We start from the raw sequence: 27,528 nt of genomic DNA on the forward strand, positions 1-27,528 counted from the left end.
ATAAAATTGAACTTGATATCTCCCTGTCAAATCTCTTGCCCATTGCGTAACAATCCAGGATCTTTCTCAAAAAAAGATTGCAGAAAGGAAGTACAAGTATCCGTGATATCTCCAAAAATGAAGAAAGTGTAATGGTGGAACACTTTACTCCTTGGACTTTGATCCCTAGTCTTATGTTTGACCTTCAAATTTAGAATGTGCTAGCTAATCATTCTTTCATGCCTCGTACATTTGCTTCTCTTTATGGAAAATTGACAGTTGAAATCTTCTTGTTCAATCTCTTGCTATTGTATAATGATCCGCGATCTTTTCCAAAAAACCTAGCTAAAACATTGTAAATCACCGTCAGAATATTTTTATTATCTGTTCTTCGGGTTGTCCTGGCATGTTTGAACTGACTGTTTTGATTCTGTAAAGCTGTAAACACCATCTACCCTTCAGCATGTTTTTTCTCCCTCTGTTAGACCTGTTGGGGGCAGCTTTTGCTGTTGTTTTTGTTTATTATTTCATGCTTCTTTATCTTCCTCCCATCTTTCTCCTTCTTTCGTAAATTTTACTTCTGTCCTTAATAAAGCCTCCTTTTATCCTCCAAACAAAATTAAAAAAAAAAAGATTTTTTTGATTTACTCAACATCTTTCAGCATCCAATCTATCTCGGGCAGGCTGTGCCATATTTGATCTCCCCCTTTCCAAATGGAAGTAGATTCCACAAAAACAGAAGTTATCTAATCATGGGATCCACTTGTCATTACATCTTTAAATGAGGTGCAAAAGTGTCGTTGGCTTGCCTCATCCAAGTCTCAGCACTGCACGGAAAAGTCCACACCTACCCAAAATGATGTGGGAGATGGATTGCTATTAGAGGCAGTGGGGGAAAATTCGCATTTCTGAAAGGCACGAAAGTAAACCATCGAGGGAGTACGCGAAGTTCCCCGGGCCGCGAAGTTCCCTGGGCCACCTGGCAAGTAAAACGGCTTCAGCTGAAGGATCAGATGATGCACCGAATGGATTCGGACCAGATATAGTGAAATTTAAAAAAAAAAATACAGATCCAACATACCTTGTATAGATCTAAAATAGATTAATTAAATATATTTTATATCAGTATATAAAATAAAAATCAGCATGCAAAAAGAGAGAGATGATCTCATCACCTTGCGCAAGTAGATGAACATCTGAAAAATATGAATTTAAAAGAGATTCACTGGTTGAGCCGTGCAAGTGCCCAACCTCCACAGATATCTATCGAAATCAACCTCAGATCGTCTTTCTCGAGAGCCTTTCTGGATCAACTCTTGATCTCCTTCCTTCGATCTCGACCCTTGAGACTTTTTTGGCACAAGAGGGATTTGCCTAACAACTTTAGGTACGTGGGAATGTAATCACCCAACTCTTGGGCATTGGATAGAGTGAAGAGGGAGAGTAGGCATGAAGATAAAAAAAGGGTGTATGAAAATCATATTTTTATGTAACCCTTGAACCTAAGAAGAAACTCTTAAATAACGCATTCATAAGTCCAAATTCAAATCCAATCAGAGTTTAAAAGGATGGAAATTATCATATAATAATTCTTCCTTTTACTCTGATTTTCTTTCCAAGATAAACCAGCCCAAATAGAATGTGATCACCTCAAAGAAAGAAAAGAAAGTGGGCGCCAATACTTGGCAGCCACTTATCCTTTTCTTGGCAAGAGAGAGGTGGCGTGTGCCCTCTCTATCTCCTCATGCTGAATTCAGAGAGGGGCGTGTGCCCCTCTCATTCATCCATACAATTCCATGTAGTGAGCACATAAGGACATCCTAAGAGAGAGGAGGTGTGTCTCCACTAATCCCTTTTCAAAAATTCTACGCCAAGTATGGATAGGTTTAGGAAAAAAATTGGGAAATGAGCCAACTAATTTGGCTTGACCCAATCTCATCAAGGTGCCCAATGTGGTGCCCCCTAAACCCAAATGGATTAGGCTATTAATATGACTTAAACTTTATCAAATAAGGAACCAAATACAGAGAAGAATTAAGGTTTAACCATATACTAGCATAGTATATCTAAACCCAATAGGATTTCACCAAATCCTAATCCAATTATGACTTCACAAGCCCAATTGAATCAATCTAAGATTAAATTTCTTATTATGTGACTCCATAGATTCAATTCTGTCTGGTAGTCAGATATACCATCATAGTATCATTGAAACTCCTTTCAATGGATTGAAACAATTCCAACTCACATCTATCAAGAATCATTGATCCATCATGATTCTAGTAAGCTCTCACAATCCACCGGTGACATCTCACAATACGTGATGGCAAGCTGGCAGTACTAAAGAGATGATCTTCTAGGTGCAGTTACCGTGTGATCCGATTCTTCTATCGTGAGTCCCGACAGGATCGAGGTCAAGGTTAACTCGTCAAACATCATCACTATCATATGATAGAATCATTCGATTCGAGTCCGATATGAAATCCAATAGAAACATTATTTTATCTTTCATAATACCATGGCCATAGACTTGTGGACTCAATCTCATGATCTACATAGGACTACTCCTCTATCGAGGTTGATAGATCCCATTTTGGTACAACACAAATCCTACAATGAACATACTACAACCAACATACACCTCAAGGCTCCGTATGGCTAGAAGACTGAGTTATAGTATAATCAAACTACAGCACCCTTAAGGTGAATGGCCGATGCACCTCAGGTCAGAGAACTAAACACACAACCGTAGCTATGAATATGTCACTGATGAGAAGGTAGATTTTCTTATGACTATTCATAAATAGTCACACTCAGTATCCTTGTTCTCAACAAGTACTTGTACTTTCACTCTGGTATCTTCATACTGTAAATTCAAGACTCATCTATCCAAAGGAAGCAATCATACATCAATCTTTCGAATCGATCATCATTCCCATGATAATCCTACAATCAGGAGTAATTTATGAGTTAATTATAATAACATATATCTCAAATTCTCAACTCTTGAGAATATATATTATCATATCCATTGACTCAGCAGATGATTCACAAACACTATTAAACACAATGTGAATGGAAATAACTCAATTTTATTAATATCAAAATTAAATTACAAATTATATCTAAAGAATATTTTATAAGTATCAGCCAATCTGATTCTTAGGACATACATTCAACAAACTCCTACTTGCAGTAAAGCTAATTAACTACAAATCTAAGTCCCATCTTCTCAAGGTGAGATTCAGTCTTTTGCTGGCTCAATTACTTCGTCAGTGGGTCAGCCACATTATCCATGGAATCAACTCTCTTTACCTCGACGTATCCTTTCTTAAGATAATCATGGATCAGGTGGAATTGCCACTCAATATGTTTGATTTTCTGGTGCGATCTCGGCTCTTTAGCTAGAGCAATGGCACCGTTGTTGTCACAATAGAGTAGGACGGCATCTGATGGCATCACACCTAGCTCTACAATAAATTTTTTGAACCAGAATACCCCCTTCGCAGCTTCCGACGTGGCGATGTATTTTGCTTCTATGATGGAGTTTGTAATCACAGTCTGCTTGAAACTCTTCCAGCTGACAGCACCATCATTGCATAAGAAGATGCTTCCTAACATAGACTTTCAATCATCAGTATCAAATATAAAGTCTGAATCTGTATACCCCTGCACTTTAAGTTCTCCATTCCGAAAGATCAAAAATATATCCTTAGTTCTTTGCAAGTACTTAAAGATATATTTCACAGAAGTCTAGTACTCTTCATTTCGATTCGACTGTTATCTGCTAGTGACACTCACAGCATGGGCGATATCAAGTCATGTATAAAGCATGGTATATCTGAGGCTTCCTATAGCTGAAACATAAGGGATCTTGCTTATGCGTTCAATCTCTTCCAGTGTGTTGGGACACATTTTCTTGGAGAGATGAAAGCTATATTTGAAGAGTACTAGATCCCTCTTGGAGTTCTCCATGCTGAACCTCTTCAGCACCTCCTCAATATGCATCTTCTATGACAATCCTAACATCCTCCTAGATCTATCTCTATAGACCTTGATCTTCAAAATAAAGGATACCTCTTCTATATCTTTCATGAAAAACTCTTTAGATAATCAAACTTTGACCGAGGTTAGCATGGGAATATTATTTCCAATCAAGAGGATGTCATCCACATACAATATGAGGAAAGTAATAGCGCTCTTACTAATCTTTTTAAAGACACACAGTTCCTCCTCATTCTTGATGAAACCAAACAATTGATTATATCATTGAAATGAGCATTCCAACTCTGAAATGCTTGCTTAAGTCCATAAATGGATCTTTGCAATTTGCAAACCCCATGAGCACTATCATTGAAAGTGAAACCAAATGGCTGTTCTATATAGATATCTTCCTCAAGATATCCATTTAAGAATACTTGTTGCTTCATGAATTAATTTTGATGATTACAATACATTGAGGGGGTTACTAATGATTTTGGCTTGAAAAAAGATTTATTATATTTTAGGAGCAAAATCGTAATTTTACCAAGTTCTGATTTGAGAGCTTCAAAAGTAAGAACAGAAGATTTGTAATCTATTGAAGGTAATTTTATATTTTTTGGATATATATTTTGAGAGAAAATCAAGTTTAAAGAAAAGAATCGACCTTATGAGTCGACTCCTATCAAAAGGGGCTGAACGGCATGCTATTTTTGGCTGGCACACCCAAAGGAGATGACCCTATGAGTCGACCTCTGTTGCTGTGTAGGTCAAAGATATAAAACAGTGACTTTCTATTCTGCACCATAGAGGTCGACTCATAGGAGTCGACCCCTGTGCAGAGGTTGACCCTATGAGTCGACCCCTGTGACTGAAATTCTCCGTAATGGTTAGTTTTCAGCTCATTTTGATCATATTTAATCTCATTTAATGTACTCCAATGGCTCTATTTCAGTCCAGATTTGTCTCTAGCATCTATTGAAGATATAAAGGCACTTAAAGGAGGAAAAAATACAAGAGATTCAAGCATTCATTTCAGTCTTAAGTAAAAAGTCCTCTTCAAGCAAAAGAAGCTTTCATTTCAAGCTCACCAACCCCTCAAGAGCTCATTCAAGTCTTCAACAATCTTGAAAAAAATCAGAAAAGCTTCTTCCTTATTGTGTAAAGTGTATTTAAGATTTTATTTGCTCATTAAAAGAGCTAAACTTATATTTCTTGTCATTAAATCTCTTACTCTGCTTTTGTCTTAATTTTTAGTTTTGGAAGGATTCCAAAACTTGGATAGATTGATCCGAATCTTGAATCGGATTGTATTGGATTGGCTTGTATCCAAAAAATAAGTGTTCTAGCTTGGGTTAGCTAGAGTCGGAGGTACCAACGTTATATTCTTGTTGAATACATTTTAGTGAATTTAAATTTTCAAGTAGGAGTTTGAGGAGTGGATGTAGGTGCAAGGTTGGCACCGAACCACTATAAATTTTGTTTGTTTATGGTGTGCATACTTGCTCTCTATCTAAATTTTCTTATTTTCTTGCATTCTTGTATCTCATTTCTACACTTAGCTTAAACCACTTACTACATATAACTTGTTTATTACTATTTAATCCTTGTGATTCTAAATTAACTTTAAATTTTAAAAACTCAATTCACCCCCCTCTTGGGTTGTATAGCTGGGCAACAAGTGGTATCAGAGCATGGTGCTCTAGCCCTACTTTGATTTAACCATCAAAGAGCTAAAGATCTATGACAACTCAAGTTAATGCTTCACTAGCCGAGGGGCAATCCACAAATCAATCTTCACTTTTCAATGGGTCAAACTACACCTATTGGAAGGCTCGGATAAAAATCTTTATTCAAGCACTTGACTATGATATGTGGAGTATCATAGTAAATGGACAACACACACCCACTAAGATAATTGATGGTGTAGAATCAACCAAATCTGAAAGAGAATGGGATGAGGCTGATAAGAAAATGGCTCAACTCAATGCTAAAGTCATGAATGTTTTACATTGTGCTTTAGATGCTAATGAGTTTAATCATATTTCAACATGTATGTCTGCTAAAAAATATGAGATAGGTTAGATGTAACACATGAAGGTACTAATCAAGTTAAAAAATCAAAATCAACATGCTTGTGCATAAATATGAACTCTTTAAAATGAAGCATGATGAATCAATAACTGAAATGTTTACTCGCTTTACGGATATTATTAATAATTTAAAAGTCTTGGTAATCATACTCTAACAGCGATCTTGTGAGAAAGATTCTTAGATCTTTACCAAAGACTTGGAGGCTAAAGTGGCCACAATCCAAGAAGCCAAAGATCTGAATATTTTATCCTTGGAGGAGCTTCTAGGATCGCTAATGACACACGAGCTAAGCATGAAACAACATCAAAAAGAAGATGTCAAGAAGAAGAGGACAATCACCCTCAAATCCACTATTCAACTTGATGAGAAATTCGATGAAACAGAAAATAAAGAGCAAGATGAAGAAATAGCCCTCATCACTAGAAAGTTTAAAAGATTTATGAAGAAAAAAAAACAAGGGATGAGGAAGAGGCCACCTACAAAAGGAGAGCATAGCAAGGAGAAGGATAAGGAGCAGCTCCTTATTTGTTATGAATGTAAAAAGTTGGAGCACTTTAGGTCTGAATTGAAGGAACCAGATCTAGAGTTTCAGGGTTAGATCTTGAAACTTTTTTAAAATCAGGCAACGAAAGACTAAAATAAATCAAAATTTATCTTATAAAATTAGAGAATCTCTAGATCTAAGATCCTATTATATGATTATTATATGGTATTAAATCAAAAATTAAAAATATGAAGAGCAAGAACTACATGTTGATCATATTAACATGTTTCTATACTACATCTAATGTATGCAAAATATAATAGATCAGATCTATTACCTTACAAGTTAGACATTCTAACTTTGTTGATCCGGGCTTGAGGATGATGTTGTGAGCTACACATGCATCCAGCCTCTAGGAGTCATCCATACGAGCTCACGAATCACGATCAAAAATTTTGGTCCAAGAAATCAGCACAGTACACTAGTACTGTGCTGATCCTCTTCGATGGTCGATCAGATGTCTCTTTCTTCTTGATTTGGACTTTTTCAAAATGAAAAGTAGGAGAAGGGTTTTAGATTGAGACACTCTCAGAAACTCACAGATGGAGGAAGAGAAGAGGTAAACTTAGCAACCCTAGAGAAGATCCTCTCCTTCTTCTCTTTGCTCTAACCCAGACACTTAGTCTTGTATCTATTATATCTCCATGCCCTAATACTATTTCTTCCTAATTTTCACATGCTCTAAAGGTCTCTCAATGCTCTATAATCCATAAAAATCTTAAGAGAAATTCATCTTAATAAAGAGATATGAAGAATCCTTGTTTAGGTCAAATACCTAGTCAAGAAAAATCAAACAGGGCAAGATAAGTGGTGCTCAACTCTTGGGCACCCCTTCCTTCTTTTTCTATCATGGACCACTAGAAAGGATGCACAATATGTGCCATAAAATTCATAAAAATTTCAAAAAAATCTGAGTAAATCAGTGCCATAAGGAAAGAGTTTTGGTTTCCTAAATTCTATCTCATAGAATTTGAAATCCAAACTAATTTCTACTTTGACTTGGTCTACAACTACATTCCATGTAAGAGAGAACGAGTGAAAAGCTTTGGGCATGTGTGAAGGCCTGGGAGAGAAGGTTTTGTGGCACAAAATAAGAGAGAGTGGGCGTGGGGGCTAAAGTGGCGCAAGGTGGAATCCTTGTCTTACTAGGATTCAATCTATGACTTGTTCAATTTGATTTCTCAAACCAAATCAAACCAAAATAAAATCAACCTAATTAAAATAATTTTAACCCAATTAAGAATCTAATTTAATCAGATTAAATTAGATTTAAATCTGATTTATTTTTTAATCAAATTAGAAATTAGGTTGACCCAAGTCCTAATTGAACTAGGACCAGTTTTTTTCTTGCACTTGGCTTATCCAATAAATCAATTGGACTTGATCCAATCAGCCCAAACTAAATCTAATTAAATTATATTCAATTAGACTTATCTCAGCCCATTGACTTAAACAAATTAAGTCAATTAGCAATCGAATTGCTAATCGATCCTCCTGTAACACTTGCACTAGGTTAAATGTCAATCGTATTGATCATTTAACCCTAGAATGATTCTTAATCATTGATCAACCATCCGATCGATCATGAACTCTAATGTGTGTGATCTCATAGGTCTGAACCTAAATGGTAGCACAAAAATAAATTTTTATACCAATAGAAGTGACCATCTAGCAATAGTATCCGACGGTCGGATAGGTCGAATGTGTAGAACAACATCCTTAGAACCCATGCGGACATAGTTTCCATATATTTCATCCCCTTAACCAAAATGCTCATAGGATACCTCAGAGTTCAACTGTCAACTTTGATCAGGTTATCCACATTGTATTTCAAAATATCAAATCCATTTGATGGATTACTCTGGCCAACAAGTTTTGCTAAATTGAAATACAGCGACTCATTCTTCTCCAACTTTTAGAGTGGTCAATCCCATCTTGATCACTCTGACTTTGTAAGTACTTGACTGTGCCCAGAAGCCTTCCATCACTGAATTAAAAATTCAGTTAGTCCAGTACTAAAGCACAGTGAGTTGCTTGCAAGTCACTGAGGTGATCTCAGATCTAAGAGATACTTGTACCTATATCCTATCAGAGATATTCTCGACAGCAGAATGCTCTGGAGTTGGTCACGTTCAATGATGATGTATCCTTACATCTCACCTGTATGCCATACCAGTGTCTCCACACTCTTTGGTTAAGAGGACAACCATCCCATATGGCTACAATGACCTATGCTCGATAGAAGCTGTCATCCTTATTAACAGCCTGTCATTTGGTTGTGAACAATTTTAAGGACTAATCGATAAATTCTCTCTTTATCAAACCTAAATAGTCCTAAGGACTTCATCACAACAACAGAGTTCATTAGAAGATGAAAACTTATGATGAAGATGCCAAAAATATATTTTATTTATTAACAAATCAATTACAATACAATGTTGCTCAACCGTCAACTGGTTGATGATTGACTTTTGGGATATATTTTCAACAACTCTCACTTGTCCTAAAGTCACTCGGCACAGTATCTAATACCCATCTTTGACTTATTGTTGTCGAACTCCTTTATTACCAGGATTTTAATGAAGGGGTCGGTCAGTTCTCTTTTTCGTCGATCTTCTGAAGATCGACGTCACCTCGATCCACGATCTCTCGGATCAGATGGAAGCAATGCAAAATGTGCTTCATCCGCTAGTGTGTTTTGGGTTCCTTCGCCTGAGCTATGGTGCCAGTGCTGTCACAGTAGAGTAGGACCGGACCATCGAGGAGGGTGCTAGTCCAAGCTCGATGATGAATTTTCTTAGCCACACAGCTTCCTTCGCGACATCCGATGCTGCAATGTACTTTGCCTCACAAACAGAGTCTACCACAGTATGCTGCTTGAAACTCTTCCAGCAAATGGCTCTATCATTCAGAGTAAAGATATAACCTGATACGCTTCTGCTGTCATCATGGTCAGATTAAAAACTGGAGTCTGTGAACCCCACAAGTTTCAGATCTGACTCGCCATAAACCAACCATTGATCCTTAGTATTTCTCAAATGCTTAAGGAAGCTTTAACCATTTTTCAATGATTTTCTCCAGGATCAGATTAGTATCTACTCACTACTCCTAGTGAGTATGCCACATCTGGCCTTATACATGTCATGGCATACATGATAGATCTCACGATCGAAGCATATGGACTCTACTCATACGTTCTCTTTCTTCAGGAGTTGTTAGACAATCCTTCTTAGAGAGAGAAATTTCATAGCCTATCGGTAATTGCCCTTCTTGAAATTCTCCATACTGAACCTCTTCAGCACAGTGTCTATATACATAGACTGGGATAACCCAAGCATTCTTTTAATCTATCCCTATAGATCTTCATCCCTAGATGTAGGATGCTTCACCCAAGTCCTTCATGGAAACTGCGATGAAAATCAAACTTTTATTTCCTGTAGTGCGGGGATGTCATTCCCGATTAAGAGAATATCATCCACGTACAAGATAAGGAATACCACAATGAACCATTTGTCCATTTATAGATGTAGGGCTCTTTTCTGTTCTTAACAAAACCATATATTTTGATCATCTTATCAAAATACATGTTCCAACTCCGAGAAGCTTGCTTCAATCCATAAATAGATCTCTGAAGCTTGCACACCTTGGACTCATCTATGGATGTAAATCTCTCAGGTTGTATCATATATACCTCTTCGATCAACTCTCCATTCAGAAAGCTATCTTTATATCCATCTGTCAGATCTCATAATCCAGATGGACAGCTATTGCAAGTATTATCCGAATGGATTTGAGCATTGCCATAGGGGAGAACATCTCGTTATAGTCAATACCATAATATTGACAATATCTCTTGGCAACTAGATGGACTTTATAGGTCTCCACCTTTCCGTCTGTGCCTCTTTTCCTTTTGAAGATCCATTTACACCCAATGGGTTTAACCCCTTCAGGTGGATCAACCAATGTCCATACATCATTGATCTTCATGGACTCCATTTCAGATTTTATGGCTTCAAACTATTTCTCGAAATCAGTCTCTGAATTGCATTCATATAGGTGATCGGATCTTCATCATTCTCATCGAGTTCGATGGGATCACCGTTTCGGATCAAAAAATTATAGTATCTGTCTGACTGACGCTGTACTCTATCAGATCGTCTTAATGGTGTAGGTATATTGGACTTCAGATCTGATCTAATCAAATCTGACTCAGGTTCAGCTATTGGTGTCGGTCCTTCTACCTGTTGAACTTTATCAAGTTCAACCTTAGAGGCAACGTTCCTTCACCAAAGAACTCTTTTTCTAAAAAAATTGCCCTAAGGCTGACAAACACCTTTATTCATCAGCATGGTAGAAAAATATCCTTTGATCTCTTTGGGTACCCTATGAATGTCATTTGTCAGACCTAGGTCCAAGCTTATCTATAACTAACCGTTTGACATAGGCCAGGCACCCCCAGACCCTAAGATGTGAAGTGCTGGCTCACGCCCTGTCCATATCTCATATGGACTCTTAATTACAGACTTACTTGGAACCCTATTTAACAGATAACAGGCTGATTCAAGTGTATATCCCCAGAAAGATATCGACAAGCTGGCAAAACCCATCATGGATCGGACTATGTCTATCAGAGTCTGATTTTCTTTTCAGACACTGTTGGGAATAGTGTCCCAAAGTCAATCATCAGCCTGTTGACGGTTGTGCTCATTTTTGTATATGTACATGAATTATGAATTAATAAAAATATTTTGATATTTTTCATCATAAATATTTCATCTTCTAATGAACTCCTATATTGTGGTGAAGTCCTTGGACTATTTAGACTCGACAAAGGAGGATTTATCGTTTAGTCCTTAAATCTGTTCGCGACCAAATGATACGTTGTTACCAAGGACGACAACGTTTATCAAGCATAGGTCATTGTGTGCCATATAGGTTGGTTGTCCTCTTAACCAATGAGTGTGGAGACACTGGTATGGCATACAGGTGAGATGTAAGAGTACATCTACACTAAACATGACCGACTCTGAAGCTATTTCTGTTGTCAGATTTGCTCCGATAAAATATGGGTATAAATATCCTCCGACCTGAGACCGTCACGATGACTTGCAAGCAACTCACTGCACTTAGGCACTGGACTACCTGAATTTTTAATCAATGACGGAAGGCTGCTGGGTGTAGTCAAGTACTTGATTGTCGGTGCGTGTGTCAAAATGAGATTGACCACTCTAATTTAGGAGCTGTGTACAGTCGTGTTTCAATTTAGCAAATCTTGGCCAGGGTAGTCTGTGAGGAGTCACAGGACTGTTTGAGTTGGACCACGATTCGGATGATCTGATCAGGGTTAACAGCTTAACCCTGAGTCATCCTAAAACTGAGGTCAAAATGATGAATTATATAGTAACCATATTCACGTAGGTTCTGAGTGTTGCGATTGCGACCATCGACCTATCCGGTCGTCGGATACCATTGCTAGATGGTCACTTTGATTAGTACAGGAATTGGTTCCTGTGCTACCGGCTTAGTTCGAACCTGCGAGGTCATACACATTAGAGGTTCTTATCTGATCTGATGGCTGATATAGAATCCTACTATTTAGACTCAGTGATCGAGAATCAAGATTCTCTGATCATGAGCTCCACACATTATGGGTACCGGGGTCAAGAGTCCCATGGTTGGATTTTTCAATCAGGTTTACATATCGATGAATCTGATGCCTGATTGCCCATTGGATTTGGATTCAGTATTTATGAGATTAATTAGTGATTGATCACTAATTAACTCAATTTGATTGAGTAATTATTTTTGGATCAAGTCCAATTGAATTGGATTCAGTTGGGTTTGACCCGATTAGGTTAAGAGTTGACCTAATCGTCGAGATGGTTTGGTCCCTGATTTGATCAGGGTTGGGCTTAGTCAATTTCTGATTGATTAGGATTTTATTGAGCCTAATTAAGTCTAATTAAGTTGGGTTTAAATTAGTCTAATTAGACCTAACTTATTTGGTTCAATTAGGTTGGTTTAAATAATTAAATCACCTTGACCCAATCTCCATGCACCACTTCACTTCCATTGCACCCATTTGATTCATGAGAAGGAACTTCTCATGAATTTTTTCCTCACGCCAAGCCCTCTCCACACCCCACTTTAATGTGCCAAATGAAGGATAAGGATGATTGGTTGCCATTCAAATTCAAAAAAAAGTTTGAATTTGAATGGGCAATCAATCTTGCACCTTATCCCTTTTTTTACGCCCTATTTATTACATGAGAAAAAGTTTTCTCATGAAATCACTCCAGCACAATTTAAGCCATGCCTCACACCTTTATGGATAAGGGATGAGTTGGTTCCATTTGAATTCAAAATTTGATTTGAATTCAAATGTGCAATTACTCATCTTTATCCTTTCTTTTGGATAAGAGTTTGACGTTGTTATAAAAGGAGGAGAAGAGTGGGCGTGCAAGAAGAAGTTTTTTGGAGAAAAATTCTAGGGCGTGAGAAGTCTTGTGCATGAGAAGAAGTCCATATCCTTCCAAGAGAAAAAGAAAGAAAAGAAAGAAAGTGGGTGCAAGGTTTTGGTGAGTTTCCCTAGAGTTTTAGCCTGGGGTTCGGGAAGTGAGAAAGTGAGCTACGAGTGTCGTGAGCCCACAAAATCTCAGAGATCTTCAACATCCTCTCAAGCATGTCTGTTGATGATCCGAATCATCCAAAGAATCGACAGACATCGATCGAAGGAGTTCGATTAGCATCTGTCGTCAAAAGGGCTCTACAACGAGCTAGCACTCGTGAGGAGTCGATCAGACGAAAGCTTCGTGTGGATGATCTTACGAGGTCCAGACATGCTGTGTGGCTACATCGATGATCAGACTCTCCACGGTGATCAGATTGCTGGCGATCTTACCCGCACAAAGGTATTGTGTTCTGAACACATTATAGTAAAGTGTTTACTGTTCGAATTTGAATTTTAAATTTAAATGAATGTATGCTATATATCATATTTATTCCTAGTGTGGATAAATTTATGTTAATTAATTAGATTAATTAATATTTTTTGCTATAAAATCATAATTTTGAAAAAAATTTTAAATTACCATTTTACCCCCTGCACTAATTTTCCCACTAGTGGTATCAAGCGGATCTTAGATATGATATATATATTTGCATGCATAGATTAAGTTGAAATCTAAAAGTTTAAATTTGAAATTTGAAATTAAAATTTGAAATTTGAATTTGAAAGTTGTTCGAAATTCAAAATTCAAAAAAAAATTTAAATTCAAAATTTGAATTTGAAATTTGAAATTCAAAATTCAAAAATTTAAATTCAAATTTAAAATTTGAAATTTGAAATTTGAAATTTAATTAAATTCAAAATTTAAAATTCAAAATTTGAAATTAAAATTTATTTAAATTTAAATTTGTTTGAAATTTGAAAATTTTAAAATTTAAAATTTGAAATTTAAAATTTAAATTTTGAAATTGGTATATTTAGATATACTTGATCCAAGTAGCAAGTAATCGAATTGGGTTGGTTGCCTGGCCATCGGTCATAGGAGAAAAGTAGGGTTTAAAGGCCTCTCCTCCCATTCGATGGGGTCTCCTTATGGGTGGGGTGCTGCTGTAATTATATCCCATGCAGATGAAGCAGTGAAAGGAATTAATTGTAAAGGTTCAATTGTGAAATTTATCATGAATGTGTTAGATTAGATCTAAAGGAATATTCATGATTTATTTTGATTGAGTTATTTTCTATTATGTAATTAGCAATGGATTGCTATTTATGAAATGTGCTGATCTATTTGTGAAATGAGTCAACATATTTGGTGAACAGAAAATAAATCTTTCAAAATTTGAAAATTATTTTCGAAATATCCAACCCTGACCCATCAGTCCAAATACTTAATTAAAAGAATTAAGTGTTGTCTAGTAGGTCTAGAATTGTGAATTAAGACCTAAACAATTGCATAAACTTGTGGGTCACGGGTTAGATGGATTAGGTCCATAATTGGGTTAGACTAAGGTTAGCTTAAAGAAATGGACTAATTAGAGTAATTGGTCAAATCTAATCAAAAGTTGAATTAGATTAGGTCAAGGATACTCTAGACTCAACTCAATAGTTGTAGTTGAAGGGTCCATGTCTTTAACTAGACCAAGATGGACTTAATTCATGGCTACGCGGTGGAACCCTATTTATAAGTTGATCAAATTAAAACTAATGAACCGCTTGGTGTCTAAGGTAAGTTTGGCAGTTTGGACCAGTGATTTTTAAGCGAGAGCTACTTGTAGTGATTCGATCTCTGACGAGTTAATGGCTTATCCCCACCACTGATCTCACTTACCTGGGCAACCTGGTGAATAGTTTTGATTAGATCATTGTGATTAGGCTCACGCATGTCATTAGGTAAATCAGTTTGATGATTTAGGTGCTCCTAATGCCAGCTTTAATTAAATCTTTTTTTAACCTGACTGTGAAGTCAGTGGAGGATAGAATTGGCTGGATATTTTCTTCTCATCTATCTTTAATAAAATCCTCAAAAATTATTAGGTCCCTAAAAATGATTAGTTATATTGATAACTAAGTCATAGCCTCCCATAAGTGAGTAATAATGAGTCCATTAGTTTAATAATCATTGGAGGCCCCAAAAGCCTGGTGCTTATTGACTAATAATTATCATTCATAATATGATAATTTGGTTTGAGTCTTCTGATAGTGGTCAGGTTGGCCGACCAAGTCGGGGTCTGATTCATTTATTGGTCCGATTCACCAAATCAAATCATGTTAATGGTTGGACCTAACCAGATCTTTTCAGTGGAGGCCAAGCCTACTGATTAGGTTCTGGGCAAAATCAATTACTAGAAGTTGTTTAGAGAAACAACTGGTATGAACTACCCATAGATGCACATGGTTGACCAACCAAAGTTGGGCTCGTGTGTAGTTGTGTGGATTCTAGTACCCACTAAGGAATTAAAGTAATTCTCGAATTAGAGGTTGAGGCTACCAGTTCATAAAAATACTGGGAGAAACTTTAGACTAAAGTCCAAAGTCTTTAGTATTTATAATTTATGTACTAATAGAGGTCTGATTTTCCTTTATGCAGCTATGGCCACTACCCTGTCCCTCCGGTCATTATTAGATAATGACAAGCTCATGGGACCTAATTTGATAGCTGTATCAAAAATTAAAAATCATCCTTGAGCATGAGCGGATCCTTATGTAGTAAACGGATCCGCACCTGAGGAGACAGCCCCAAACGTTAGAGGACGGTCTGAGACACTTATCAGAAGTGGCCAACGACCGCACCACCATTCGGTGGCATAATTCTGGCGGCAATGAATGATGAGTTCAGCACAGGTTCGAGAATGCCCAGCCACAGGAGATGCTTCAAATGTTGAACGACTCCTTTGGATGCTGACGATGTTGAAAGGCACAAAACTAGTTGTGCCATTTTCAATGCTCGGATGAGGGATGGAGCCTCAGTCACTGATCATATACTGTACATGATCAAAATGATTGAGGCCTAACTAAACTGGGCTTTCCCCTGCACGAGCAGCTCGGTAAGGATGCGATCCTTAATTCATTGCCCAAGTCCTTCCTCCCCTTCCTTACTCATTTTCGGATGACAAAGCCTGAGTGAACTACCACATTTGTTGGGGTTGCTACAGAACTTTGAGAAGGATCATCAGCTCCATAAGGAGTCGTGAATGTTGTGGGAGGGTCTTCTTCTGGTCGTCAACCCTTTAAGAAAGGGAAGAAGAAGACAAGAAGAAGAAGAATAAGAAGGTGCAGCTGCATGCTGGGACGTTGCACAGGGTCAGACCAAGAAGTGCAAGCCGATCAGAGCCAGCGGAGTGCTTCTTTTGCAAGAAGCAGGGGCACTGGAAGAGAACTTCCTCTATACATTGCCTCACTGGATCCGAACAGGCCGAAAAAGAAGCAAGTATTATATGATAACACCTTGCAACTTTTTTCATTTGTGATACTACTGCCTGGTATTGGATACCGGAAGCCCTTATCATATTTGCAATTCGATGCAGGTCTGCAGGTCAGTAGGAGATTTGATGAAGGTGAGAGATTCCTGAACGTTGGAGATGGAAGCAAAGTTAGTTCTAGCATTAGAATCATAACCTTGTAATCAATTTTCGAAACGTAATTTGAGTGAATGTCACTATTGTCCAAGCTTTTTATTAAATATTATTTCTGTAGGCCTTTTGGCCATGAACGATTATCAATTTTAATAAAAAAAAATATTTGCAATATATTTTGAATGGTGTTACAATGTTGTTGGACAACTTAATAATAGAATTTACTTTCTATCACAACCTGTTAATGTGGTTCAAATCTTTGGTAAACATCCTAGAATAGATGTGTCAGAAGTCTACCTTTGGCACTGTAGGCTAGGTCATATCAATAAGAACAGGATAAACAGGTTGGCTCAAGAAGAATTCTTGAAGTAGGTGATTGTGAATCACTTCCAACCTGTGAGTCCTATCTTCTTGGTAAAATGACCAAGTCACTTTTACTGGAAAAGATGAGCGAGCTAGTGAACACTTGGGTCTGGTACATTCTGATGTATATGGACCCATGAGCACAAGTGCAAGAGGTGGATATTTCTACTTCATAACCTTCACAACAACTATCGAGGTATGGGTATGTCTATTTAATGAAGCATAAGTCGGAGTCATTTGAAATATTCAAACTATTTCAAAATGAGGTAGAAAAAATAACTGGGAAGTGTATTAAAACTCTTCGATCTGATCGAGAAGGTGAATACCTTTCCAATGGTTTCTGACATATCTTGGGAGAATGGGATTCTCTCTCAATGGACTCTTCTTGGAACACCACAGCATAATGGTGTATCTGAAGGAGGAATCGGACCTTGTTGGACATGGTTCGATCCATGATGGGGTTTGCTGGTCCGCCATGTCCCTCTGGGGATATGCACTCGAATCGACTTGTTACCTTCTAAATAGAGTTTCGAGTAAGTCTGTAACCAAAATGCCATATGAGATATGGATAGGACGTAAGTCAGTACTCTCGCACCTTAGGGTTTGGGGGTGTCCGACTTATGTTAAACATTTAATTACGGACAAGCTTGGACTTAGGTCTGACAAGTGTAATTTTTATAGGGTATCCAAAAGAGACCAAGGGTATTACTTCTACCTAGCTGATGAGCAAAAAGTGTTTGTCAGCCTTAAGACAATCTTTTTGGAAAAGGAGTTCCTTGGTGAAGGGACTGTTGCCTCTAAGTCGAACTTAACGAAGTTCGACAGGTAAAAAACCAACACAAGTTGCTGAACTGAACCGAATTTGGTTAGATCAGATCGAAGCCCATTGTTCAAGCACCCTTAAGGCGATCTGGTAGAGTACTACATCAAACCGGATAGATCTATATTTCTTGGTTCGGGATGGCGATCCTATCGAACTTGATGAAAATGATGAGGATCCATCACCTACATGGATGCAATGCAGAGACCTCGACTCTGAGAAATGGCTGGAGGCCATGAAATCCAAATGGAGTCCATGAAGTCAACGATGAGTGGACATTGGTTGACCCACCCAAAGGAGTAAAACCCATGGGGTGTAAGTGGGTCTTCAAGAGGAAGAGAGGCACAGACGGAAAGGTGGAAACCTATAAGCCCGTCTGGTTGCCAGGGATATCATCAACATTATGGTATAGACTATGACGAGACGTTTTCTCTGATGGCAATGCTCAAATCCATTCGGATTATGCTTGCGATAGCTGCCCATCTGGACTATGAAATCTGGCAGATGGATGTGAAGACAGCTTTGCTAAACGGAGAGCTGGATGAAGAGGTGTATATGATACAACCTGAAGGATTCACATCCACAGATGAGTCTAAGGTGTGTAGGCTACAGAGGTCCATTTATGGACTTAAGCAGGCATCACAGAGTTGGAACATACATTTTGATAAGACGATCAAGACGTATGGCTTCGTTAAGAACGGAGAAGAGCCATGCATTTATAAGTGGGCTAATGGTCCAGTAGTAGTATTTCTTATATTATATGTAGATGATATTCTCTTAATCGAAATGATGTCTCTGCATTACAGGGAATAAAGATTTGACTGTCGTCACAGTTCTCCATGAAGGATCTGGGAGAAGCTTCCTACATCCTAGGGATGAGGATCTATAAGGATAGATCTAAAAGGTTGCTTGGTTTATCTCAGTCCACGTACATTGATACTATGTTGAAGAGGTTCAGCATGGAGAATTCTAAGAAAGGCTATCTTCCGATAGGCCATGGAATTTCTCTCTCGAAGAGGGATTGTCCGACAATACCTCAAGAGAGAGAGCGTATGGGTAGGATTTCATATGCTTTGACAGTGGGATCTATCATGTACGTCATGACATGTACACGATCAGATGTGGCATACTCACTAAGGGTAGTGAGTAGATACCAATCTGATCTAGGGGAGAATCACTAGAAGGTTGTTAAAACCATCCTGAAGTATTTAAGAAATACTAAGGACCAGTGGCTTGTTTATGGTGAATCAGACTTGAGACTTATAGGGTTTACAGACTCTAGTTTCAGTCTGATCATGATGACAGCAAAGTGTGTCGGGATTTATTTTTATCCTTAATGGTGGGGCTATCTGCTGAAAAAGTTTCAAGCAGCACACAGTGGCTGATTCAGTTGCGAGGTGGAGTATGTCACTGCATCAGATGCTGCCGAAGAAGCAGCGTGGATGAGAAAATTCATCACCGAGCTCGAAGTAGCACCCTCCCTTGTTGGTCCAGTTTTGCTCTTCTGTGACAGCTCTGGAGCCATTGCTCAGGCGAAGGAACCAAAGGCACACCAGCGGATGAAGCATATTCTGCGCCGCTACCATCTCATCCAAAAAATTATGGATCGAGATGACGTCGATCTTTAGAAGATCGACGGAAAGGAGAACCTGGCTGACCCATTCACTAAAGCCATTGCGGTGAAGGAGTTCGACAACTACAAGTCGAAAATGGGTATTATATACTGCACCGATTGGCTTTAGACCAAGTGGGAGATTATTGGGAATAGTATCCCAAAGCCAATCGTCAGTCTGTTGATGGTTATGCTCATTTTTGTATATATACATGAATTATGAATTAATAAAAATTATTTTGATATTTTTGTTGCCCAGCTATGCAACCCAAGAGGGGGGGTGAATTGGGTTTTAAAAAAATTTAAGCTCAACTATGAAAAGTATTTGTTAAAGCTTGATGAATGAGAAGAAAGACTTTAAATCAAGATTAATTACCTAAAGCAAGAATGCAAGGATATAATAAAGAAATAAAGAGAAACAATAAAGCAACACAAACACAAGGATTTATAGTGGTTCGGTGCCAACTTGCACCTACGTCCACTCCCCAAGCTCCTACTTGGGAATTCAATCCACTATACTTGTATTCAACCCGAATACAAACGTCGGAAACTCCGACACTAGCTATCCCAAGCTAGTCCACTTGTTTCGGATACAAGCCAACCCAAAACACTCCGATTTCAGGTTCGGATCAACCTTCCCTTGTTTTGGAAACCCTCCAAAAATAAGAACAATTACTCACAAAGAGTAAGACAGTTTAGAGCACAAATAAGTACAAGAATAGCTCCTTAAATGAGCGAATATAACAATAAAAATACTTTACTCAAATGAAGAATCCCCTTTTGGATTTCCTCAAGGTGTATGAAGAGTTGAATGAACGCTTGAGGAGAAGATGAACTTGATTGAAGACTTTTTGAAGGCTTTGAAAGAGCTCTTGATCAAGGTTGAAAAATAGGCTTGAAAAATCCTCTCTTTGAATACTCTTGAATGCCCTTTTGAACACTCTTGCTTTTCTCTTTCACAATCTCTCGTGTATATTGTAGATATCTTGTCTCTCTCGTATGGATTGTGGATCCCCTCTCTTTTTCTTTTGTATATTTCGTTGATCTCCTCGTGTATATTTTTGGATCCTTCAATTGTATCTGTGTTTTCACCTTTTGAAACATTTTATAGCATTAAGAAACAAGAAAAAACATATTAGGCAGAAAAAGAGCCGTTAGAGCATTTTTAGGAAGCATAAAAGGCAATTAAAACAGGCAAAAAACTAGCTGTTGCGGACGATTTTCTCGCAGGGGTCGACTCATGAGTCGACTCATGCTTCAGGAGTCGACTCATGAGTCGACTTCTGTTGTAACAGCCAGACAAGTTTGATTTCTGGATTTTTTTGGCTCAAATCAGCAGAGGTCGACTCATGAGTCGACTCATGCCTTGTGGGTCGACTCATGAGTCGACTCACAGGTCGTGCCAAGTCAAAAATTCAGTGTGCCAAGGGAAATCTTTGCGTGCCAATCAGCTCATAGTGCCATGAGTTGACTCATGAGTCGACTCATGCACTTCAAACCTTCATAACTTCAAAAATATAAGTCCAAAAATAATGAAATTTTTATCAATAGATTACAAATCATTTGTTCTACCAAATGATACTATCAAATCAGGATTTTAGTAAAATTATGATTTTGCCCCTGAAGAGCATAAAGACTTTTTCAATTAAAAATATTTGTATCCCTTCAATCTGCTTTGTAATCATCAAAATCAATCTAAGAGCAACAATCTCTCCCTTTTTGATGATGACAAAAATTTGAACAAAAGCATTTATGTGAATGCATTATAGATGCTTGAAAAGAATATGATTCTTTTGGCATGTAATATAAATGGTCATATACAAAAATAGTTTGTCCATTTTCTTAAAGATTGAAAGAGTATTAGATCATTTTGAGTTTAAGATGTATCAGAGCAAGAGAAAAATAAATTTGCAATGTATCAGAGCAAGAAAAATAATTTTTACAATATTATCAGAAAAGATTTACAATGTATCAGAGAAAATTTCACAATGTATCAGAGCAAATTTTATAATGTATCAGAGCAAGTAAAAAAATTTTAAGATGTATCAGAGTAAGTTAAATTTCTTAAGATGTATCAAGGTAAATAAAATTTCAAAAGATAGTATCAGAGCAAGTTAAATTTTGAAGTATATCAGAGCATATTTAAATTTTAAAGTAAATCAGAGCATATGTAAAGAAATAATTTAAAATTACTTATTTGCATTGTACTTAGCATTGTATTTTTGATATTGTTCTTTAAATTTTCCAATTCATTCATTAATTTCTATAATTTGTAGTTTTGCTTTTGATGGGTTGCTTTTTCTTTAATTGCTCATATTTATGGTTTTGCTTTTGATGGATTTCTTTTTTTTAATTTCTCTAATTTTTGTTTAATTTCTCCCCCTTTTTGACATCATCAAACATGGTTACTCCTCCTTTTTCTGAAACATTCTTTAATTTCTCCCCCTTTAGGTTTATCACAGATGTTTGCTCCCCCTTAATATAGCAATTATTAAAGCAAACAACAAAGAGAAGACAATATTTCAACAAGGAGAATATATATAACCAAAATATGATCGTCATCATTACAAAAGGTAGAATATAAAAGATGATACCATAAAACATAATTGTTTCAATACATAGTTCTTAATATAAAAATCAACCAGCTAATTGTCAATACATGCCCCAAAATACAGATCCTAGAACAAGACACTAACACCTAGGATCTAGTAATGATCATGAGAAGTCATGGATCGGAGTCATCAGATATGGGATGAGAAGCTGATGGATCAGAAGTGCGTCCTCTACCCCGTCTGCCTCTGGCACGAGCAGGAGAGCGAGAAGAACTGGGGGCTGAGAAGCTGAGAGGCTAAGGACTGAACAGAAAGGGTGAGTCTGATGGAATCAAGTACGTTCAGTGCTCTGGAAACAGACTGAAGTAGAGCAGTGAACTGAGTGGTTGCATGCTCACTCGATCCTCGGATCTCTTTCCTCAGTAACTCATATCCACCCTCTAGTGCTCCTCTGAGCTGCCAGCCTCTGCAGTGAGGTCTGTAACCTCAATAGTGACTCCTGTGGCTGAGGATGGGCCAAAGCAAGGACTTGCCCCTGCAAGTCAAGAACTCTGCCAGTCAGTCTCCAGACGTGTCCTCAAGCTGCTGAATCCGGATGGACTGATCTGATATCATCTGAAACACAGTGGATATGTGGGGAGTCATGGTCTGATCAGAAGAAGTGGCTCCTGGTGCAAAAGTAGTACTGCTCCACTGACTAGACAGCAAAGAAGCCACACGCTGTGATATCTGCTCGATCTGATCGTCAGCCAGTCTGAACTCTGATTGAGGTGCTCTGCTCTCTGGCTGATACACTGGTGTGGGCATCCTAGTAAACTCTGAAGGGCCAGCCTCTGTATCAGGAATGAACTGGATATTTGGTGATGCTGCCCTGAAGTCATGGACAGGAGATGATGGACCTTCTTCTTCAGCTCTGTCTTCAGTTCTGTCTTCAGCTCTCTCCTCAGCTCTCTCCTCAGCTCTTTCTTCAGAGCCCTTGATCCAACCACCATCAGTCTTTGTAAATCCCATTCGGTGCAGGGTGTGTTGGTTGAAAGTGTCCACATGAGATAGCTTAGTAGAAGCCTCCCCCTCACAGCTAACTCCAAACCTCCTAAATACTCGAGTAAGGGCCATACCATAAGGCAAGTGTGCCTTGGATCTGTTCAAAGTCTCTCTCATGGCCTCTATCATAAGTGCAGGGAGGTTCAGGGGGTCTGAGTGATGACATGAACATGATACAAACATCTCTGCTGGAAAGTAAATCATGTCTACCACTCCTAGGAAAGAAGAGCTTCGTTACCATCTGATGCAGGATCCTCATCTCAATGGACAAAATCTTTGCTTCCAATTTATTTAAACTTCCTGAATAAGTTTCCCCTAGTAAAACTCTGATCCCCTCTTCTTTTACTGGGAGTTCCATATAAGAGTAACCCTCACTAGGCAACTGAAGTATTTCTCCCAATATGCTAGAATCCAAGCAAATATCAATCCCTTGACTGTTGAAGTTACTGACCCATTTCCATAATGTAGATTCTGGTAGAATTCTCTAACTAGGTCAACATAGGTGACTTCCTTAAGGGAGCAGTAGAATCCCATCCTTGGTTTTTAATCTTAGTTGCAAATGTAAAACCCTCTTTTCAAAGAACCGAAAATCTATATTCTTCCCGGTTTCGACTTTTCTATCAGAAAGAGGATTCTTACTGAGGCTTAGGAAGGATTGAGGGGGACCTTGAGCAGATACTGAAGCTGGAGTGGGAGCAGTGGAAGACTGACCAGCTTGCCTTTTCTTTCGGATAATTTCTTCAGGCTCACGGACTGACTTTCTTCTTTGGGGAAGCTTCATCTTCGGAGCCATATTCACTACAGTAGCAGGCAAGGAGACTTGGAGGAACAAGTGAATGAGTGGAGGAGGGATCACAAGAGAGTGAAGAGGGATTTTGGTGAAGAAAAGAAGTGGATTTGGGAAGAACGGTGGAGTGCTAGGGCACGCTCCAACCGTGCCAAACAATGAGAGAAAGCACAGAAAATCCCTTTCCAAGGTGGCAATTTTTGGTGGAGAGGAGGAGGGAGAATTGCCTCGAATAAATCCTTGGATTTGGAGCAAAAGGAATTGGAGAAGTCGACTTTTGGAAGGAAGAAGATGAGAAGATGAGTCGTCTCACGAACAGGGTTCCTTATAAAAACAATGAGCCCGTGGGAAGTTTGAGGAAATAACAAGTTTGCCATTGAGTCGACTCATGGGGGTCGACTCATGAAGTTCAGAAATTCAGAAAAAATGTGAATAAATTCCAGAAAAATTTAAAATTTTGGGAGAAGAAGTTTTGCTCAAAGATAAGTTTTTAGAATGATAAATTTAAGCTTTTGGGATCAGGATTGATGTTGGAAATTGAGCTCTAAGAATCAATTCTTGGAAATTGAGAAAGATTTAGGCATAAGGATCTAGAATTCCTAGATTTCTCCTAATTTCACAGAATTTATCCTGACTAGGGCCTTTGTAAAGATATCAGCTAATTGATTTTCAGTGCAAACATATTCAAGAATTATATTTTTGTTTTGAACATGTTCTCTTATGAAATGATGTCTTATTTCAATATGTTTGGATCTTGAGTGTTGAATTAGATTTTTGGATAGATTTATGGCACTTGTGTTGTCACATCTTATTGGTGTTTCATTAAGTTTGATTCCAAAGTCTTCGAGTTGTTGCTTAATCCACAAGATTTGAGCACAACAACTTCCGGCTGTAATGTATTCGGCCTCAGCCGTAGACAGTGCCACCGAATTTTGTTTCTTGCTAAACCATGAGATTAGGTTTACTCCAAGAAATTGGCAAGTTCCACTTGTACTTTTTCTATCTAATTTACGTCCAGCAAAATCAGCATCTGAATATCCTAATAAATCAATTTGTGAGTCCTTAAAGTACCATAACCCTAGAGTTTGAGTACCATTTAAGTATCTAAGGATTCTTTTAACAGCATTCAAATGAGATTCTTTAGGATTAGATTGATATCTAGCACATAAACAAACACTAAACATGATATCAGGCCTACTTGCAGTTAAATATAATAATGAGCCAATCATACCTCTATAATATTTTAAGTCTACACATTTACCTTCATCATCCTTGTCAAGCTTACATGAGGGACTCATTGGTGTGCCAATTGGTTTGCAGTTCTCCATTCCAAATCTTTTGAGTAGTTCCTTGGTGTACTTGCTTTGGGTGATGGAGATTCCCTCTTTTGATTGTTTGATTTGGAGTCCGAGGAAGAAGGTGAGTTCTCCCATCATGCTCATCTCGAACTCCCCCTGCATAAGCTTAGCAAAGTCTTGACAAAGGGATTCATTAGTAGACCCAAAAATTATATCATCAACATAAATTTGTATAACTAGCATATCATTTTGATTTCTTTTAATAAAGAGGGTTGTATCTACATTACCTCTTGAAAAACCATTATTTAGTAGAAATTTGGTTAGCCTATCATACCATGCTCTAGGTGCTTGTTTTAATCCATATAAAGCTTTATTTAATCTAAAGACATGATTAGGAAAAGCATGATTTTTAAATCCAGGGGGTTGTTCTACATATACTTCTTCAGCGATATATCCATTTAAAAATGCACTTTTAACATCCATTTGAAATAATTTGAATTTCATAAAGCAAGCATATGCAAGTACAAGTCTAATAGCTTCTAATCTAGCAACAGGTGCAAAGGTTTCATCAAAATCAATTCCTTCTTCTTGATTATATCCCTTAGCAACCAGTCTTGCTTTATTTCTAATTATATTTCCATGCTCATCTAATTTGTTTCTAAAGATCCATTTTGTGCCAATTATTGAATAATTTTTAGGTCTTGATACTAAGGTCCAAACATTATTTCTTTCAAATTGATTAAGTTCCTCTTGCATTGCATTAATCCAATTATGATCATTTTCAGCTTCTTCAAAAGTTTTAGGTTCAAGATGAGATACAAAAGCACAATGATTAACTATATCTCTAAGTGAAGAACAGGTTTTTACCCCATGCATAGGATCACCAATAATTAACTCCTTAGGGTGGTTATGAACATACCTCCATTCCTTGGGTAGGTCATTTGTACCTTGAGGTTGTTCTTGAATTTCTTCACCTCTCTCATCTTGTTTGTCTTCTTGATCCTTGTCTTCTGGAGTTGCTGAATCTTTCAGAGTGATCTCCTTCATACCTTCTATTAGTGGATCTGCATCATCAACACCCTCATTCTTCCTTGAAGGAAGATCGTTAGATTCATCAAAAACAACATGTATTGACTCCTCAACTACTAAAGTTCTTTTGTTGAAAATTCTAAATGCTTTACTAGTGGAGGAGTAACCTAGAAAGATTGCTTCATCTGATTTTGCATCAAATTTACCTAGTTTTTCTTTGCCATTATTTAATACAAAACATCGGCAACCAAAAATATGAAAATATGCAATATTTGGTTTTCTTCCTTTCCAAAGTTCATAGGGGGTTTTCTTTAAAAATTGTCTAATCAAGGCATGATTTAAAATGTAACATGCTGTGTTAATTGCTTCTGCCCAAAAATATCTTGGAAGGTTGCTTTCACAAAGCATGGTACGGGCCATTTCTTCTAAGGTTCTGTTTTTCCTTTCAACTACCCATTCTGTTGGGGTGTCCTAGGAGCAGAGAAGTTATGGCCAATTCCATTTTCATCACAAAAATTTTCAAAATTTTGATTTTCAAATTCAGTTCCATGATCACTTCTAATATTTTGAATTGAAAACCCTTTTTCATTAGTGACTTTTCGGTGAAATTTAGTGAATATATGAAAAGTTTCATTTTTGTGTGCCAAAAAGAAAACCCAAGTAAAATGAGAGTAATCATCTATAATTACAAAGCCATATCATTTTCCTCCTAGACTAGTGGTTCTAGTTGGTCCAAATAAGTCCATATGCAAGAGCTCTAAAGGTCTAGAAGTTGAAACAGTATTTTTGGATTTAAATGAAACTCTAGTTTGTTTACCTAATTGGCATGCATCACAAATTCTATCCTTTTCAAAGTTCAGCTTTGGCAAACCAAGAACTAATTCTTTCTTAATTAATTTTGAAAGAGAATGCATGCTAATATGTGCAAGTCTACGATGCCACAGCCAACTAGTTTCATTAACTTTAGCATTCAAGGATACTAGGCATTGCATGTCTAATTTGGCTAAATCATTTAAATCTATCATATAAACATTGCCATGCCTATGTCCTATAAATTTAATGCCATCGTTAATAGGACTAGTCACAATGCAAACAGATGATTCAAAAATAACTTTATACCCTTTATCACAAAATTGACTAATGCTAAGTAAGTTATGCTTTAAACCTTTAACTAATAAAATATTTTCAATGTATTTGGAGGAAGTGATACCAATGTTACCTATCCCGATGATCTTTCCTTTGCCATTATCTCCAAAGGTGACCATCCCTCCATCCATAGCATCAAGCGTGATGAATTGTGATTCATCACCAGTCATGTGTCTCGAGCATCCACTGTCAAGATACC

The 27,528-nt window shown here is 37.6% G+C and overlaps 1 protein-coding gene across 1 annotated transcript in view; it reads right to left on the bottom strand.

Annotated features, from left to right (window-relative positions):
• Window positions 1–800: 800 nt before the first annotated feature.
• Window positions 801–27,528, bottom strand: part of LOC140855254 (uncharacterized) — a 105,466-nt gene continuing 78,738 nt past the window's right edge. Inside the window, exon 3 of the mRNA XM_073251121.1 lies at window positions 801–958. Coding sequence (XP_073107222.1) covers window positions 801–958 — 158 coding nt within the window. The remainder of the gene's footprint in view (window positions 959–27,528) is intronic.

Source organism: Elaeis guineensis, chromosome 2 (assembly GCF_000442705.2).
Source record: "Elaeis guineensis isolate ETL-2024a chromosome 2, EG11, whole genome shotgun sequence".
In the NCBI taxonomy this organism is placed as follows: Eukaryota; Viridiplantae; Streptophyta; class Magnoliopsida; order Arecales; family Arecaceae; genus Elaeis; species Elaeis guineensis.